The 17578-nt window shown below is 37.2% G+C and overlaps 1 protein-coding gene across 6 annotated transcripts in view; it reads left to right on the forward strand.

The window, feature by feature from the left end:
* The window catches only part of Pde10a (phosphodiesterase 10A), a 566879-nt gene extending 549714 nt beyond the window's left edge, over positions 1-17165 (forward strand). For all 6 annotated transcript variants that reach the window (XM_063233086.1, XM_063233084.1, XM_063233083.1 and 3 more), the window contains 4 exons: positions 3722-3833; positions 6387-6467; positions 8837-8925; positions 11539-17165. In XM_063233086.1, coding sequence (XP_063089156.1) covers positions 3722-3833; positions 6387-6467; positions 8837-8925; positions 11539-11650 — 394 coding nt within the window. In that variant the 3' untranslated portion in view covers positions 11651-17165. The remainder of the gene's footprint in view (positions 1-3721; positions 3834-6386; positions 6468-8836; positions 8926-11538) is intronic.
* The last annotated feature ends 413 nt before the right edge of the window (positions 17166-17578 follow it).

Consider the following 17578-nt stretch of genomic DNA (forward strand, 5'->3'; position numbering starts at 1 on the left):
CTTGTCTGACTTTGTCTGTGTTGGTGCGTGGTATGATGGGAGAATGATGCGTGGCAACCTACAAACATGGACTTTGCTGATTTTGGCAGCTATTCTCTTCCCTTGCCTCTTCAGAAGCAGAGACTTCCCTGCATTGCTGATCTATTGTGTCCCTTCCTGTAGTCTTGACTCTTTTTGGTGTGACCTCTGTCTTCTATCTGGACCCTGCTACCGCACCTGTGTTATAGGAAACAAAAGCTGATGTTTTAGTTGAGCTGTGTGTCTTTGTCCTTGCAGAGCAGGTAATTGAACCAAAGGTCCCTCCCTGCTAGGCAAGTGCTATGTCACTGACCTACACCCCACAGCACCACAGATCTTATTTTTCCCTGATATAAAGTCAGTTCCCTATTGGTAGACTAGGACAATGCCTTAAAGATCTCTGCACAGGCCCAGAGAACAGTAAAGATGCTGCAGCTCCCATCCTGCCTTTGTGATCTGGATCTTTACAGAAAGGAATAATTGCAATCGTGATCATGTGAGCATGCAGTCTGTACTGGTTCCCACTCCTCTACCTGAAATCTTTTGTGATGTTACTTACTGCCTTTTTCTTTTCTGCTGCTGTTTCTACTTTTTCCAGAAGACTTTCTATTCTTGGCTGGTGAGCTCTACGGATGTATAGGATGGGGGCTTCTTTCTGGCCCATCAGCAGCTCATCAGAACTCCTATAGACTGGGTGATTTTTTTTCTGCTCCCGTTTGTCAAGTTCTGTGACCATCTGTGGTGAGAAGAGAATTCAAAGTGCAAAGGGAAGGCAAATATGTGTACCTATGAGCAACACCCTTTCTGCCAAGACAGAAGTCCTGCACACCTGTTAAGAGAGCCTTCATTTCTCCTTGTCCGCCTAGGTTAAGACAGTGGACGGGGTGAAATCCAAAGGGAATGATGCCTTGGATCCCACCATGCCTTATCATTTTAGTGTCTGTGAATACAAAACATTACTTGGCTTTGTCTCTGGTATCAGAATCTTCCCACTGATGTTTCCACAGGTGTCACTGTAGTAAAGCTGCCACCATCTCCCATCTGAACTCTGTAGAATTCTCAGAATCTGCCATGGTCCCTACAGCCGTCCAAGTCATCCTCCAACCAGTAGCCCTAAGCCATTCTTTCTAAAATGTGTTGTGTCACTCCTCTGGGAAAAGCTTTCTATGTCATACTGTCAAGCTTGGGGAAAAAGTTAAACTCCCAGTTCATCTGCAGCCCATTTCTTAGGCTGACTTGTCTCAATTTGTTTTTGTTCCTAGAGCTCAGCGAGAGTGGCTTTCTTCTCATCTTGGGCAGGCCACGTTTATTTCCACAGTTGGCCCTCTCACACTCCTCTCTGCTGGCACCTCTCATAAAGCTTCCTATAGTTATTTCTATTTTTTCTCTTTGCGTTTTTTACACAGTGCTATTGCTACATGAATGTTTTTGTACCTGCTTATGGTTTCCCTGTCCTAGCCAGAATGTTTTATGGGAACAAGGCCTACTTCATTCAATGCTGTAATTTTGCCTGGTGCATTCAAACACTTGTGGAGTAAACGAATGTGTCAAACCCTCTAAAATTGCTGAACAATGAATTATTTGTATCATTGCCATTTATTGGAGTCTAGCGTCAATACTTTTAGTGACTGGGTTGTATGAGGTTATACCAAGAGTATATTTATGTAAATCCATTTCTTTCACAACTGGCTGTTAAGTTGCTTTTAAGAATTAAGTATATCAGCTACATCTGTATACTAATTACATGCAGAAATGAAACATTAATTCTAACTTAATGTTATCATTCTGCACACCATTGACTATCTAACTTATTTTTAATTGAAAATAAAAAATGAGTAATTATATTTACAAAAATCATTTTGTGCTAGATTTATAATTCTTTTACTTCCTTGGTTACTAGTAAACCAGCTAATGTTACACTGTTTGGCCTAAATAATTTTGACAGCAGAATCTCAAATCTATAGTAACTATTTCATACACTTTTTTCAACTCCTGTAGTAGCATCCCTACACGTGCAGTGATTCTTTCTATATATTTTATAATGCCCAATTTTATTAGCATTTATTTTGTTTTATAGATGTATGAAATAAATTTCTTTTGAGATTATAGCCAACTGTATTTTTAGCAAGAAAAATAAATATGTGTGTTCATATAGATGGAATAAAATTGAATTTTATCCCATGAAATTTTTTATGAACAGAGTAATCAGCTTTTACATTTTGTTTCTGTTTAAGTGAATAAACCTATTGAGGAAACAGCTAATATTCTTAAACTTTTAGAAAAATAACTCCAAATATTCTTTCTTTAAGCCATATACTACTTAATTAGGAAAATAATATAGTTTACTAATAGATTTAAGGATTTGGATCTTCATGTTGCCTCTGTTTGAGGCTACAGGAAGGTTATATGTCAGGTCTAATCAATGTTTGTTAAGTCATCTAATGTAACCTGTAAAGAGAATTTAAGAGATGCAGTCTTAAAATGTTTCTTTATGGGAAGTGAGATTGTACAAGACGTTTAGTTCAATGTACTAAAGGGAATGGGATGATGGGAAGCAGATGAACTTTGCAATTGATTGGTTTTTAAAATGCAGTTAATAAGAAGAGACAGAATCTTATCATTAGAGTGGAACTTTGTCATGAAAGAGTACAACTGGATCAGAGTTCTCTGCCAAGTTGGCAGGTAGATGCTCCTGCTGTGCTGTCTCCTTGGTTAGGACAGGCTAGGGAACCCAATGAGAATATCTGTAGACACACAGGAAGTGAGGTGTGTTCATGGCAGTGTATCCCTCATTAGAATCTAGTGTGAACTGTAAATTGTAACATCATTTCACTTTTTACAGTTTCAGATCTTTAATGATAATTTGTCTTTTAAATTATGTAATTTACTTTATGAAAGTCCAAGTTACTATCTTAAAATTCCTAATAACCGCTGCTTAGTTTTCCCATTAAATGTAGTCTTCATTTCTGCTGGACCCAGCAGGTATACAGTCGATATACCTAAATCTTTAAAGTATTTATTATTTTTCTCCAAGAGAAAGGTTGAGACATATTTAGAAGAAATAGACTGGAACACATAGTTGTAAGTGCCACACAGCTGAAAAGGAGTCTCATTTTGTTTGAATAAATGCAAAACAGCATTAGGAAAGTTGTTTCCTTCTTACATTCATTGCCAGCAGAGACAGGAAAAGCCTCTGTCACACCTTTCCGGACCTAGTCCTCAGCCACTGCTCCCTCACAGAAGCCGTATCATTGCTGTACACCTCAGATTTTCCTTGTATAGAATGGAAGAATTATGACAGATTTTCTCAGGAAGATTTTTTCCATTTTAAATTTGCAGAATTCCATGAGAATGAAATCTGGTCTATAGCAATGTAAATGTGCCAGGAGATGTAAAAGACAGTAGCACATAACCTATATTACATTTGATTTCAACAATAATATTTAGGGAACAGAAACATTTAATACACCCCATGAAACTAGCAATGGAAGTGACTGATGTTCTTACAAACTTATGAAATTTTTTATTTATGAAATTTTTTACAAGTATCCTGGTTGGTACTTGGACCCGTTGCTTATTGCTATCTTTCTCTCATTGTGAAATAATGCATACACAAGGGTCATCCCTGCAATCAGAAGTCCCTTCAGTCCTTTTCGTACAAACATGCAGTTGCGATGCTGACCAATGTTGCCTTATATTCCAGAGACCGTGTAATTGGCTTGATGATGACAGCCTGTGACCTTTGTTCTGTGACAAAACTGTGGCCAGTTACAAAGTTGACGGCAAATGATATATATGCAGAATTCTGGGCAGAGGTATGTCCTTGATTCTTATATTAGGGTAGATAATATCAAGGAATGGGGAAATATATGAAGAAAAATTAAATGTATGGATAATTTTCTTAATACCTAAATTGCTGATGTTGATAGTTACAATATTTTGGAAAATGTGGTCGATCACATAAGCTGAAAGATTTAGCAATTATGTAGAGACAAAGTGAGAACATTCATTCTTTTATGTCTTACTTGGATGTGTGCGTAAATTCTCCAATCTCAGTTCAGGCACTTATTCGCTAAGTTGAGCATTAGTGTAACAGTTTTCCTCACTTGACAGCTCATCTTCTGGCCATTCAGTAAACATTACTAGATGTGTACTCTGAATGTGCTGTATCTGCTTGCAGTTAGAAACTAAAAGAATAATCACGGTGTACCACAGACAAAAGAGAACTTATAAATACATCCAGTGGTCAGCTCACCTGCAAATTATGATTTCTGTAGAATGTGTAGAATATTAATTTATGATACTTCTGAAACAAATATGTGTGACTTCCATTAGCATGTTTTTTGTTAAATAAATTATCAGTAATATAGATGTTATTCCTGTTTGTTTTCTATGAGAAAATAAAATACAATCACAAATATCTAGGACTGTATATATTAAAAAATTACTTCATTACAAGTTGTAAATTCTTTGAATACTTATTTTGGTGTGAAAAACTAAGTAAATTTAGAGGTCAAAGACATTTGTGGTAGCTAATTCTACCTCGTATTTCCCCTATAGTAAAGAAGGAAAGTAAAACAAAAACAACAGATAATTCATGTGCAAATTAAAAAGGAATTATTTATAATATTAAATTGTTTCATGGTGGAAAAGCCAAAACATTTTTCTTCTTTGAAATGATTAAAGTTATGCATCTATTTCTGTAGAATTCCTTATACCTTGTGTATGCAAGCATTTGCATGACTTGTCTTCTTTATTTTATTGTATGTGTATCGTAACTTAGTTACTTTCAGACTCAAGACACTGTTTCTGATGTATTTGTATGAATTGTAATAATTGATTTTGTTATCACAGTCAACCTAATTTACATATTTACCCCAGAGTATTCTATAAATAGCACAGAGGAAAGCCATTCTGCAGTTAGCCATTGTGTTGTGATTTAATTTTAAGTAGCTAGGGATATTTCATACTTTACCAATTATATTTATATTCTAAAATATAAATCAGTGTTTTCTCTTTATGTGCCTCATTGATAATTCAATCCAGAAATGCAGATGGAGCATTTAGCATGATTTCAGGCATGGTATTCTATGACCCCCTAGTCTCTGGAAGGAGATGTCCGTATATCCCTGCCGTTGACCTAACTATTCACAAGGTCCAGCCTCTCTTTTGCAATTCCCTCCTTCCGGAATGTCACCATGTCATCTCTACATGATTGTAACTCCCACCTGAATTTCTGCCCGGCATCTTTCAGAGTCAGTCACAATCACACTGGCGGGGTATGGTCTGCATGTTTGAGACTAAGATCCTGCTTTGGCAATTATTGCATAACCTCAGACAGTTTTCTAGCCTATCAAAGTCTTCAGTGGACACATTGCCACATAGGGATGATGATAATTCTCATTACTGCTTCAAATGGCCTGCCACTCTTGTGACAAAGACTAAATGCAAGACCATGATGTACTGAACTCCCTGTGGCCATCACTGACCTCCCTCCACCTCTTTGTGTTCCCTGGAAGCACTTGTTACATTTGTGGTCCACAGTCCGGGTCATTTTTCTTTGTTGTATTTATCCTTACTTTTGGTACGTAGTCAGGCATTGTTTGTTTAAAATCTGCTTCCTTCTTGAGCTTAAAAAGTCACTGAGACCAAGGGAATTGGTAGGCTTCACTCAGTTATGATAGAAAACAGGTTCAAAACCACTAACTACAGTGCTACAGTGATCGCATTACTGAACAAGTTGTGCTTCTAGGCACCTAGCTGCATCCTTTCATGAAAACTCATTTTTGCCTTGTATTCTAGCAAATCTACAAAGTTGTTAGTCAAGCTTTAACAAATAATTAAATTCAAAGCAAGATGATGTCTAAGATCTAGAAAATGTAATAACATACCGTCTCCTAGCAATTCCTAAGTAATCAATGAAGTAACATTTAGAAATTGTATAACACAGAACCTTTGACCTAGGAAATCTCTTACAAATGTTAGCTCTAAGTATGGGTTTTGTGCCTGTGGTCAGGCATCCTGTACCCTTACCCTTCAGTAGACTGTCTTTCACTCTTCCTGTCAAAACTCTTCTCTGAAGCCCAGCTTCTCCAGCCCCACTCTCATGAAGAATCATTTGAGAAAGAAATGACAGAGGCCTTGAGGTCATTCCATGCTGCCTGGTTTGTTCCCACTCGTTACCCTTTGAACTAACTGCAATAGAGCTGGAAGAGAGCCTGACCTCTACAGTATTTTGGCATGCTTCTTAGGACAATAACCAGAAACATTATTCATTTTGACAAAAACTGATGAACATAGGGAACAAATCATTAATACCAAATTTTATGACTATTGAGAAAGAATAATCCAACTCTGATTTATTTTAGGGTGATGAAATGAAGAAACTTGGGATACAGCCCATACCTATGATGGACAGAGACAAAAAGGATGAAGTCCCACAAGGCCAGGTACTGATTGTTAGAGCTCAGTTGTTAAGTCAGACAGCTTAAGGTTGTTCTAGCGTCATTTGTGAAGAGAAAGCATGCGCCATTTTGCAGTGCGTTTTGAGTACAGGGATGATCAGTCCAGGGCTGCTGATGAGTGAAGAAACTTAAGTGATTTATTCTGTAGAGAACAGCTCTTTACCTTGGAGACTTCCTTCACTCCAGTGAGCTTTTGTAGTCTCAGGAACTCTTAAAAATCTCACTGACTGGAAAGTAGACTCCAAAAGTTTGTGCTGCAGCTTAGATGTGAAAACCAACTCTGACCTCTACCCTTGCATCCAAGGCTAAATACAAAATGAAAGCTGGAGGGCATGGCTGTGCCATGGGCTAAAAGGATGGAGAGAAATGTTTGAGATCTCCACTGGCCCTTAGTTTGATGATTGAAGAGTGAAATTGGAAATCCTAGCTGGATTTCATAAGCTCTCAGTGTCTCTCCACAGATGACACTGCCATGAACCCACATTCTTTTCTGACATAAACTCCAGGGGAGTGCTTTGGCCAAGTGCCTACTCGTGTCCTCATTGAGAGGAGCTCATTGTCATTCATTTGAAAGTGCAACTGCCATCCCTGTTATGCAAGACACATGTATGTACTTGGAGTTTGGTTGCTTTTACCATCAGTACACTGATGTCAGTCTTTCCTATTTCGTGTCTACTTTTTTGTCATATTTTAAAAGTCTTTTTTTTTTTCTGAAAATATATAAGCGTTTTCATATACCCTTTTCAGTTACTTCTTTTGTTCAATTACATTTGATTGCTAATTCACTTGGAATTTATCTTGTTATAAAGAATAAGAAAGGAATCTAGCGTTTTTTTTTTCTTTTTAAGTGATTAAATTGTCACCCCCAGAAGAATGTGTAATTTCTGATGCTGACAGAATATGAGTTCTGTGCTAGTGTTTTTAATTAGAGGACTTTGTTTTAGAATAGTGTACTTTGCATGAAAATCTTTAAGCATTATATCTTTGATATTAGCTAAAAGCCCAAGAAGCAATCTTTTAGTTGTGAAGTATAGGAAAGTTTTAAATATCTCTATCAAAGATAATGCATGAATGTAATCCCAGCACGCAGGTTGCTGAGGCAGGTAGATCATCAAAAGTTCAAGGCCAGCCTGAGAGAGCTGAGCTGAGCTACATAATGAGTTCAAGGTCGGCCTACGTACATAGTGAGACCTTGTTTCAAAAAAATATTTTTTTAATTCTCTGTGATTAACTAATATTTTACCAACTATTTTACTTCTAAATTATTGATTACTATGAAATTACTCTGTCATCAAAATGAAATTCTATATTTTCCAATAATCTCTTTCTTGGAATTTTCTATGCATGACATCTGTTAAATTTGAAGTAAGATCATCTCTGCATGAGAAACAAACTTAATTTAAAAATTGAAATGTATATGCATTAGTCCAATAAATAACTGTGGGTATAACATTACACCAGAAGAAAGCAGAGAGGAACCCTGTAGATTTGATTCTTTTATATCCTTTCATGGAGTTCCTTGAAGTTCATCTTTTTAAAAGAAATTAATAGCTATGGTTAATGATCACTCCAGAGCCAATTTTATCTTATACCTGTTGACAAGTTATATTGTATTTGAGCTGGATGTTGACCAGTTGTATGAGTGTGACTAGCCACTTTGAGCAGTTACCAAGAGCTAGGCAATCATGTGTTCCTTGTCTAAGAGTTTCACAGTCTTTTAAATCTTGCTTCCCTAGACCAGTCTAAAGTAGCATCATCTACTTGCAAATGATCAATAAGTCCAGAAAAGTATTCTTTAATACATTTTATAGTACAACAGAATTTAAAACTGTGAAATCTAATATATCAATAAAATAATAACTTCAGAAAGGTATGATGAAATCAATGGCATTTTTAGATTAAAAAAGAAATAGGGGAGTATATGATCATACAAGGTACGAAATGGAGAGGAACACATAAATAAAAAATATTGTGGTAATTTGTAACATTAGGATGGAATAGGGTCACATATGCAGGAGAAGAGCGTGTTTGACTTTGAAATGCCTTCACTGGATCAGTGACAAGGGGACTTGAAGTAAATTTAACTGATCTATGAATACAATCTCATTTAACCCAGGTGTGTTTAGACTTCCACAAGTGTAGCTTTTGTAGTATGTCTAAAGTTTTACATGTAATTTCTCAGATGTATTTTAATTCACTTTAAACTATAATCAATGATAATGTATACCAACCCAAATATAATATACATAAAAACTAAAACATTTAGTTTTATAGACTTCAGAAGAAGACAATTTAAGTGCAAACAGAAACACTAATGAGAAATTTCTTTCTTTCCCACATCTTCCCTGAGGCAGATTGGATTCTACAACGCCGTAGCCATTCCCTGCTACACTACGCTGTCCCAGATCCTGCCTCCCACGGAGCCGCTCCTCAAAGCCTGCAGGTAGGTACCGTGATTCATCCTGGAATACTGTTCTTAAAAATCTAAGGCTCTGTGCAGGAGTTTTTATCCCATCATCTTGTGATTTATTATAAACTGTAGTTTATAATAAATATCAACATTGGTTCGGGTCTTTGTCTAGGTATCAAGTTGTTGAGAGTGTCAGGTGTTCCTGCCTGACAGCCTCCCAGGGTGAGCTTTCTTCTCTTCAGTTGATTTTCATCAGAAATGGGTCTCAGACACAGCTGATGCTCTAGCAGTGTGTCTGGCAGGCAGGGCAGGTAACACAGCCGGTGTCAGAGAGCCAATGGTCAGCTGAGTGAATGATATATAGAGAGGGCTCTGCGCAGAGGTCATGCTCAGAGTCAGAGATCCTGCCTTGTATACCTCTCCTCTGCCTGGGCCAGGATCAGAGTCTTTCTTCCTGGAGGGAGAAGGTCTTTAGAGGAGCTCTATTGAGTGGCTGTGAGCATCACAGTGTGCTGACAGGTCTCAACTCCTGCAAACCATCGCAGGCTGTGTCCTCCAGCCCATGGTACACTGCACAGCCCTGGGAGATGCTTGAACAGACCTGCTGGCTGTCACTAATCCCACTGCCATACCCTGCTCATTCAGTGTACTGTACAAGTGTGTGTGAAGGGTACATCCTTCACCAGGAAAAAGCCTGCAGGTATTTTTCCATCATGCAGAGGTCCCCTACATGCGCAATACTGTTTTTATTGAAAAAGACAAATCAACAATGTCTCCTCAGCAGTGCTTATTAAGAAATGCAGGAGCTCAGATTACATTGTAGTTTACAAGGAAATCTGAATGGAGATCTTCTTCAAGTATTAATTTTCCTTCCCAAAACAAATTTAAGCCATCTACTATCCTAGGATTCATATACCTCCCTTCTCCCCCATCTTTTCTGAGAGCTAAACTCAGTTAAGGACATGGAAATTTTTGAAATAATTGCACTTTACTTTTAAGATAGTTCCCTCTGAGAAGAGGAAAGGGTTATAACATACCCTATATGAGTTAGTGTCAAGGGGCTGTTCATAACCAGGCATCCAGAACTGCCCTTGGGGACCCAGTGGATACACCCTTGGATGATAGAGCATAGGCATTTAGCCAGATAGTTTTAAACAAAACCCAAATTTAAATAGTGTACTCCCACTTTCTGATGTTACAGTTTTTTTATGTACTATTTTTGTAAGGACAACAAACAAAAGGAAAAAAAAAGCATTTTTTGAAAGAATCTTTTTTGATAGTTCCTGTTTCCCTTCTACTGCTGAGAAGGTTAATGGAACATTCCAGCCTTAGCCCACCTGAGTCATTTATCCCATCACATAAGGGAAAGCCATGAGGGACAGTGGGAAGTGTGAGCTAGGACTTGTTCTTAGTGGGATCCAGCTTTAAAAGTGAGTACACATTCCAGAGAAATTGAAATGTCAATCTAAATCTAGATGTACAACTTAAACACATCTCTTAAGCAGTAGTCTAAATCCTTTTCCTTCCAATCTCTGTTTTAGGCTAAATAACAAAAGCCAGCAAGAATGACTGGTTCCTGGGTCATATACACTGGACCATGTCATCGAGCAACTTTCCTTAGAAAGCTTTGTGAATGTGACATTTAACTGTGTTGGCAATGTTGATACATTTCCTAATTTAATATATTTGGCTGATCTTGGCTTAATCTGCTAACGTTTAAACCATTCAGCATGTATCATTGTTGCTCAAGGAGACACGCCAAATTTAGTATATGTCTTCTTCCAATACAGCATATCAGAAAATCTCTAGGACCTGAGCAATGGCAGCTGGAAGTTTATTTTGTTCCAAGGTGTCTTAGTTTGATTGTTATTAGAATAAACTTAAGGAAATAATTAATTTTATATGATTTGGACTTTGCATAAAATAAAGAAAAGTTGAGGTGCAATTGCTAAGAGCCCTGCCAGGTTAGCCACAGAGAGTAAGAGATGGTTCTACAGTTACACACTACCATACCTGTGATTTGCCCCAAGAACAGGAAGAGAGAAAGATCAAAGGACATCAGGAGAAAGGAGGCTGCCCTTCAGAAGGGAGGTCAATAGGACCCAAATGGGATTTTCCTGTAGTAAGAAAATTTTATGTTTGTGGCCATGTGTACTTCAAGATGATTTTCGTGTGTGACACGGTATTCACAATACAAGTGCACAGGTGTGAGGCGAGAAGGGTGTAGAGGCCTCCCAGAAGTTTTACTGTCTCTCTCCCCACACAGAGCAGGAACTGGAAGGCCTGCAGCTCCTTTGGGTGCTAGAGGCTCTCTCACCCTGCCGTCTCTTGGTCCTGGCAGGAAGCCCTGGGACTCACCCTAACCAAAGCATCTTGATAACTGATTCAGAAACAAAACTCCAGGCCTCGGAATGGCTTTTGTCTTTGCATACATGAGCCAGCAGTGTGAACTGATCTCAGCTCAGTCACTTTGAGGCTCTTTCCCAAGGGACAATTGCAGAGCCTGTCTGGTCACTATCAGCATCACATCGGTGTCACAAGAAGCCACTCTGCTTAGTCATTGGCTTCAGGGCCATTGGCTCAACTTTCAAGACAGTCTAGAAACTCTCTTTAAACTTCTCATACAACTGTTTCTTTTCTCCACAGGGATAATCTGAGTCAGTGGGAGAAGGTGATTCGAGGGGAGGAGACTGGATTGTGGATCTCAGCAGAGGGGACCTCTGAGAAGCATCCTGTGAAGACCCAGACCCAGGATTGATGGTCATGGACCAGGCGTCCCACTCAGCGGTTCTCATCTTGCTTCTTTGGCGCTTTTTCCTTTTATTTTTGACTGGGAAAACCTACACCTAGTGACTAGAGGGCAAACCCTTGGACAAGGGAACATCAGTATGTCTGTGGAGCAGCCAGCTCCCTGCCAAGCTCATGACACGTGCCCCAGACAATGAGCAGCCAGGACCGCTCTGTGTTGGATGTCAGCAGACCAGCAACTCCACTGGACTATTGAGCCCACTTTGTAACAGGCTAACCTTGTGAAAGCGTTATTGGGAAGGGAAAGACAACTCTGAAGGGTACTCTCCCTTGCGCCTTTCCACAAGGGTGTAAATGGTACTACTCTGCTATTGTACTCTGGCTTTAACACGAGTATTGCTTTATTATTGCTGGTTATAAATAGGGTTCTTTTACTCATTGCTGTCATGAATGTTCATGTGTGATCTCCTTATGGTTAATTTGAGTTGTAGGCCACAGCCTCAGGACAGTGTCACGAAGGGGACAGAGTAAGAAGTGATAGGAAAAAGTCAAGTTCTTGTTCCACAGCTTCATGATTTCAGGTGAATCAGAGTTCATTCTCTTAGGTGCATTATAACAGAGGGTACAGGCAAATCCCTTGCACACTAAAGGACATGGACTCTTGTCCTGTGAAGAGTTACATGTATGCATCCCCCATAAAGTTCAGCACTTCCACTCTTGGTTTAAAAGATGTCAAGGAATTTTCCAAACTTTGTTCTTCATTGTAGCTGTGGCAAATTTACTGAACCCTTTGCATAAAGAACAAAATAAAAGCAAGGCATACTACTTTTTAAAATACATCTTGTGGATATAAAATGTGAATTTTTAATAATGATTCCGTTTTCACTTTGCGTTATGGCAACATTTTTTACTCATGTTCAAAATAAAAGGTTTATTCTAAAAATTATTTCATGAAATTACCGTACATTTCTCATTAAGTCACATTACACTATCAAGTGTTAGTCTTCTGCAATGTACTCTAGGCAGCTGCATTGGTCCCATTTGTCCCTCTTGTCACTGCTCCATCATGCTTGGGTGGACACACTCTGCAGCCAGCAGGAGGAAGCAGCACCATCACAATGTCCCCAGTTTTTCTGTTCTTCTCCCAGGTCACACATCTACAGAGGAACGAATGGCTTGGTTAGTTTCTTGTATACGACTTCTGACAGGTTAATATTACTGTAACATCTTACAATAATGTCTAATAAAAATCACAATGGAATATGCTGGCTGTCCTCCACTGGTGTCAAGACAGTTACTTCTGGTACATGTCAGCACTTTCAGGGTGGTTGTCACCGCGATTCAGTGATGCCTGAATCTGCACTTAGTTCTCATCTGAAGGAATTAGAGAGACAGACAATCCACAACAAAGAACTTGTTCCTATTCTCCTGGCAGGAATACTGCTTTTAAAAGTAAATTTTTAAAACAATGTTTCTGCAGACTCAATACTATACACATTGCTGTCCACATGAACTTTGCTTTTTCAAGATTAAGTCAAGTTGCTACAGCATGTTTTATTTATGCTGTAGAGAGGTGGCTATACATAAATAGTGTTCTTATTTTAGATTAACACTATGTGTTCAATTTCCATATGGGCTTCTAAGGTTACCATCTTCCCTACATGGAGCTCCATTGTTACTGTATAATATGAAATAAAACATAATGCTGAGCAAAGGTCTATACATTCATGTATGTATGTAACGTATGTAGACACACAGAGATGTATATATGATACACATTCATGATGTAGACATACACCTAAATGTATATGTATATGATACACATATGAAACAGAGGGAGAAAAAGCAAACCTACAAAAAATAAAGGTCACCCCTCTCTGCCCAAGCAGTGTTTTTTGTGTTGGGACATATCTAATGCTTGATTATAAGTAAATAGTGGATATCAGTTTTATAATGGTGTATTCATAAGGCTGATTCTAGTTGGATGCATATTTTCCCCCTACAAATATATGAAACTGGTTCCTACCACATATAGCTTTAGTGACACAAGGTAATTCAATCATTTAAATTTGAAGCTGAATTTCAGAAGGGTGTATTGAACATTACTTTAAAAGTATTTTAAAGAAACACATGTATTGTGCCTCTTTGTATGGAATAGAATCATGGTAGTGGAAATCCCATGGCTTCTTTGCATCTTAAGTTTGCTGTTATAATAACAATATTACAGAAACTTGAAGAGTATTGTGTTACATGACCTCTACTTTGACCAAATTCCAAACGGAATACATACGGAGTTTTTGGATGGTTAACTTCTTGTGAGCTACCATCACGATTGAAGAACAGTTTAAACAATGGATTGTATGTCACTGTAAACTTAACATAGCCTTTACCATACATAACTGAATTACTTATGAAGCAAGTATTTACATAAGCTAGAAAAGCCCTGCGTATATATGGGTGATACTTGTTTTGGAAAACATTTAAGTCAGAAGTATCTTGGAAAAATACATTTTCACAAACTTTTGAGTTCTGGTTCTTATTTTTCCCCAGATCTTTTCACAAATGATAATGTGAAACCAGGCAGGTGATTTTTTTTTTGTTCCTAAAAGTTTTTTTTTTTTTAATTTCTCATTCAGATAATATTTTACAGTAGGCCAAATTTTTATTATCCAGTATAAATTTTGTTATTAGTTATGACTAAATATAGAATGTTTGATTTGTAGAAACATATTGATTAATTATAGACAAATTTTATTATCACATGAAGTTACTCCATCATCTTTACAAACTTTGTGAATATATTTTTTTACTAAAAATGTTCTTGGAAATATAAATGCATGCCAACAATGACATGAAATATCTTTTAAAACTGTAGGTACCCTTCTAATTGGCAGTTGACTCTCTGAGTTGATTTATTAGGAAAACAAAAGAGAAAAATAGCTATCAAAAAAGGCCCTTTTACTGTTACCCAGTTTTAATTATGTCCAAGAAGCATGTGAGAAACCTGTGTTGGAAAGAGACCCAGTGGGAACGCTGGACGCCACTGTGCCCGCTCCTGGCCTCCCTCACGGAGAGGGACTTGCTCAGGGGGTCTCTGCAGTGCTGATTTTTCCTGGTACTTGTTCCCACAGCAACAAAAGCAGACTAATTTGAAACTATTTTGTTCTGTGTAGGTTTCCCCATTTTAGCATGTTTAAGTTTTTAATTTATACAATCTCAGTGAATGTTGCTTTATTAGTATGTTCATATATACTAGATACATTTGTACAGGTTTCGTGGAGATGAGTAAATGTAGATACCTGGGTTTCTAAATGGTTTTTATTCTGGTTTTTTAACTACTCAAGATTAAGGATTGAGCTTTAATAGGACTAAATTATCCACCATGTCATGGCCTGTGCCTTTATTTTAAATACTGAAATTTTACTTCTTCACTTATGTATTCATGATTTTTCTTTCCTTGCTTAAGCATAATTGAAAACATTTAAAGAGATACATCCTTGGTTAACTTTGCCAAATTGAATGAATAGAGCCTTTCTCTCATTGGATTCCTCTCCTTTGACTTCATGCACTTCATTAACATGTCCCCTGGTGTCTGTAACCAAGGAGCTGTTCAGATTCCTTTCTTGCCAGGACTTCCAAGAACTGTGACACTGATTATAAGATTTTGTTGAGTGTCAGGTACATAAGCATGATTTGGATTGTAAAAATTACTTCTCTATATATATTTCAAGTGTGTTTGATTTCTAAACTCTACTGATTTGATTTTGCTGTAACTAACTGTAGAGACTGTGTTCATTTTGCCATTTTGGTGGATTCCTTCTATCGCAAGTATTGATCTGGCTTAAGAATGCTCTCAGTTACTATGTGCCCCTCCTTTTCAGTGCATGGCTGTTATATTTTAACCTGTGTATAAGTATCCTGATAATACGTTTTGCTGACTTCGTTAAACATTTACTCTAATTTTAAAGTAGTGACACCCAGTGCAGTATGTACCTTTTTAGTTGTCTTCTTTTTAAAAAATTAGATAGTCTGGTTGTTTAAAGCACTAAGTTTATTTTATGGGATGATAAAAAGAGCAAGAAAGAAAGAAAAATGTTTACCCGTGTCTTGTTCCAAATTAAGAAGTTGGAACAAAGAGAAAAATAGCGTTTCCCAAGAAAAACACATTTAAAATTCAAAGAAGCACATTGATACTCACTTAAATTTTTACTTCTCAACTCACAGTGGGAAGCAGTGTTTTGTAAGCTGTATGGTTTGCCTGCCCCTTTACTGTACAATATGAGAAAAGGTAACTGAAGCAGATCTGGGCTTTGCTCTGTCGGGGTAAAGAATAATATCACCTAAGGACCAAAGTGGAAACTTGCAACTGGACCCAGAGTTTCCTACATAGGGAAGGGGGTTTATCATTTCAATGCTCAGCTAATAATTTTGGGTACTGTGTATTTTTTTGATATTTATGTGGAAATTTTTACTCCTAATGTAAGTTAAATTTCAAAAGTGTATTATTTAATTCTCTAGCCCACCTAAAATATCATATCATATGGGCATTGAAATCTTGTTTTTTTCCTGTAGTTAACACCTAGGTCTATAGCCAATAAGTGACATGTGGGACTATTTTCTATATACTCTGTTGTATGGTGTATATGTTACATGTTCATTTAGTGTGCAAGCAGAAACTATGATAGATTTATACATAGAAGATATTTATATACAATGCCCCTGTCCATTTGAAATTACATGCTTGCCCAAAACACTGTGAAACAGTTACCAAATTTGTACAAATGCAGCATCTTGATTCTTTCTCAGAAGAGGTAACTTTCTCTACAGGGACATAGGAGCAAAAGAGATTCTATATCTATACCTAGCCAAGTCTTCTGGGGTTTACTTGGGATAATGTCCTTGCAGACCAAAACTTGCTGGAATGTAAGACAGGTTTTGTGCTACCAAAAACACAGCATCACAGTAAACTGATTTGCAGTCTATAGGTCTGTATCCAAAGCCTTACTAGGCTCTGTTTTGGAAGGGGAAAGAACTCCAAGTGCACAATATCCAACTTTATTATAGTTGATGAGCTAGTAAATTTAAAAAATGATTTTATATGTATAACATAAAAATCTTTGTAAAATGCATAAGTGCAATAACTTAAAGAGGTCTTAACTTTGCATTTATAAATTATAAATATTGTACATGTGTGTAATTTTTCATGTATTCATTTGCAGTCTTTGTATTTAAAAATCCTTTATTGTTATGTTTGTATAATAGAACAGTAACCATTTGTTAAAACTTAGGCAAGATGTAAATAAATTCATAATTCAAACAGCCAGTACATATGCATATATGAGTGTTACATTGCAAAATCTCTGTTTTACTAATGTGCTTAGAGCAGCAAGAAATCTTTTGTTGATATGTAATTATACATATAAAGTATATATATATATGTATGATACATGAAATATATTTAGAAATGTTCATAATTTTAATGGATATCTTTGGTGTGAATAATTGAATACAAAGTTTTTAAAATATCATGTTTGTCATTTGCTATCATTTGTGGGGAAGATAAACATTTCATGAAAGTTCACTTGCAAACACTTTAGACCTCATTTCCTTGCAAGACTCCAAGCCAACCCTGAATTAATGTGCTTGGATTCTGCCACTTCCTAGCCCCAAAGAGGAGACAATTTAAAATGTTAAATTTTGTAAGATGATTCACTAGCCTCATTGTATAATTTTAAAATCTCCAAAGATTATTTAGGGGAAACAGTGGTAAAACTAAGACTCTAATCCTGGTCTGAAGTCTCCCAAGCCCTCATCCTCTTTCCCAGGGTGGGACCTTTTTTTAAAAATCCCTCTGCAATATACAGGGTGTCAGTAGTGCATCCCTAAAGACAAGGGCATGCAGGGAACTGAGACATTTCTGTTTGCATGTAAGTATTAG

The sequence above is a fragment of the Cavia porcellus genome, unplaced genomic scaffold (genome assembly GCF_034190915.1).
Source record: "Cavia porcellus strain 051 isolate PalLab524CR breed Dunkin Hartley unplaced genomic scaffold, mCavPor4.1 scaffold_22, whole genome shotgun sequence".
In the NCBI taxonomy this organism is placed as follows: domain Eukaryota; kingdom Metazoa; phylum Chordata; class Mammalia; order Rodentia; family Caviidae; genus Cavia; species Cavia porcellus.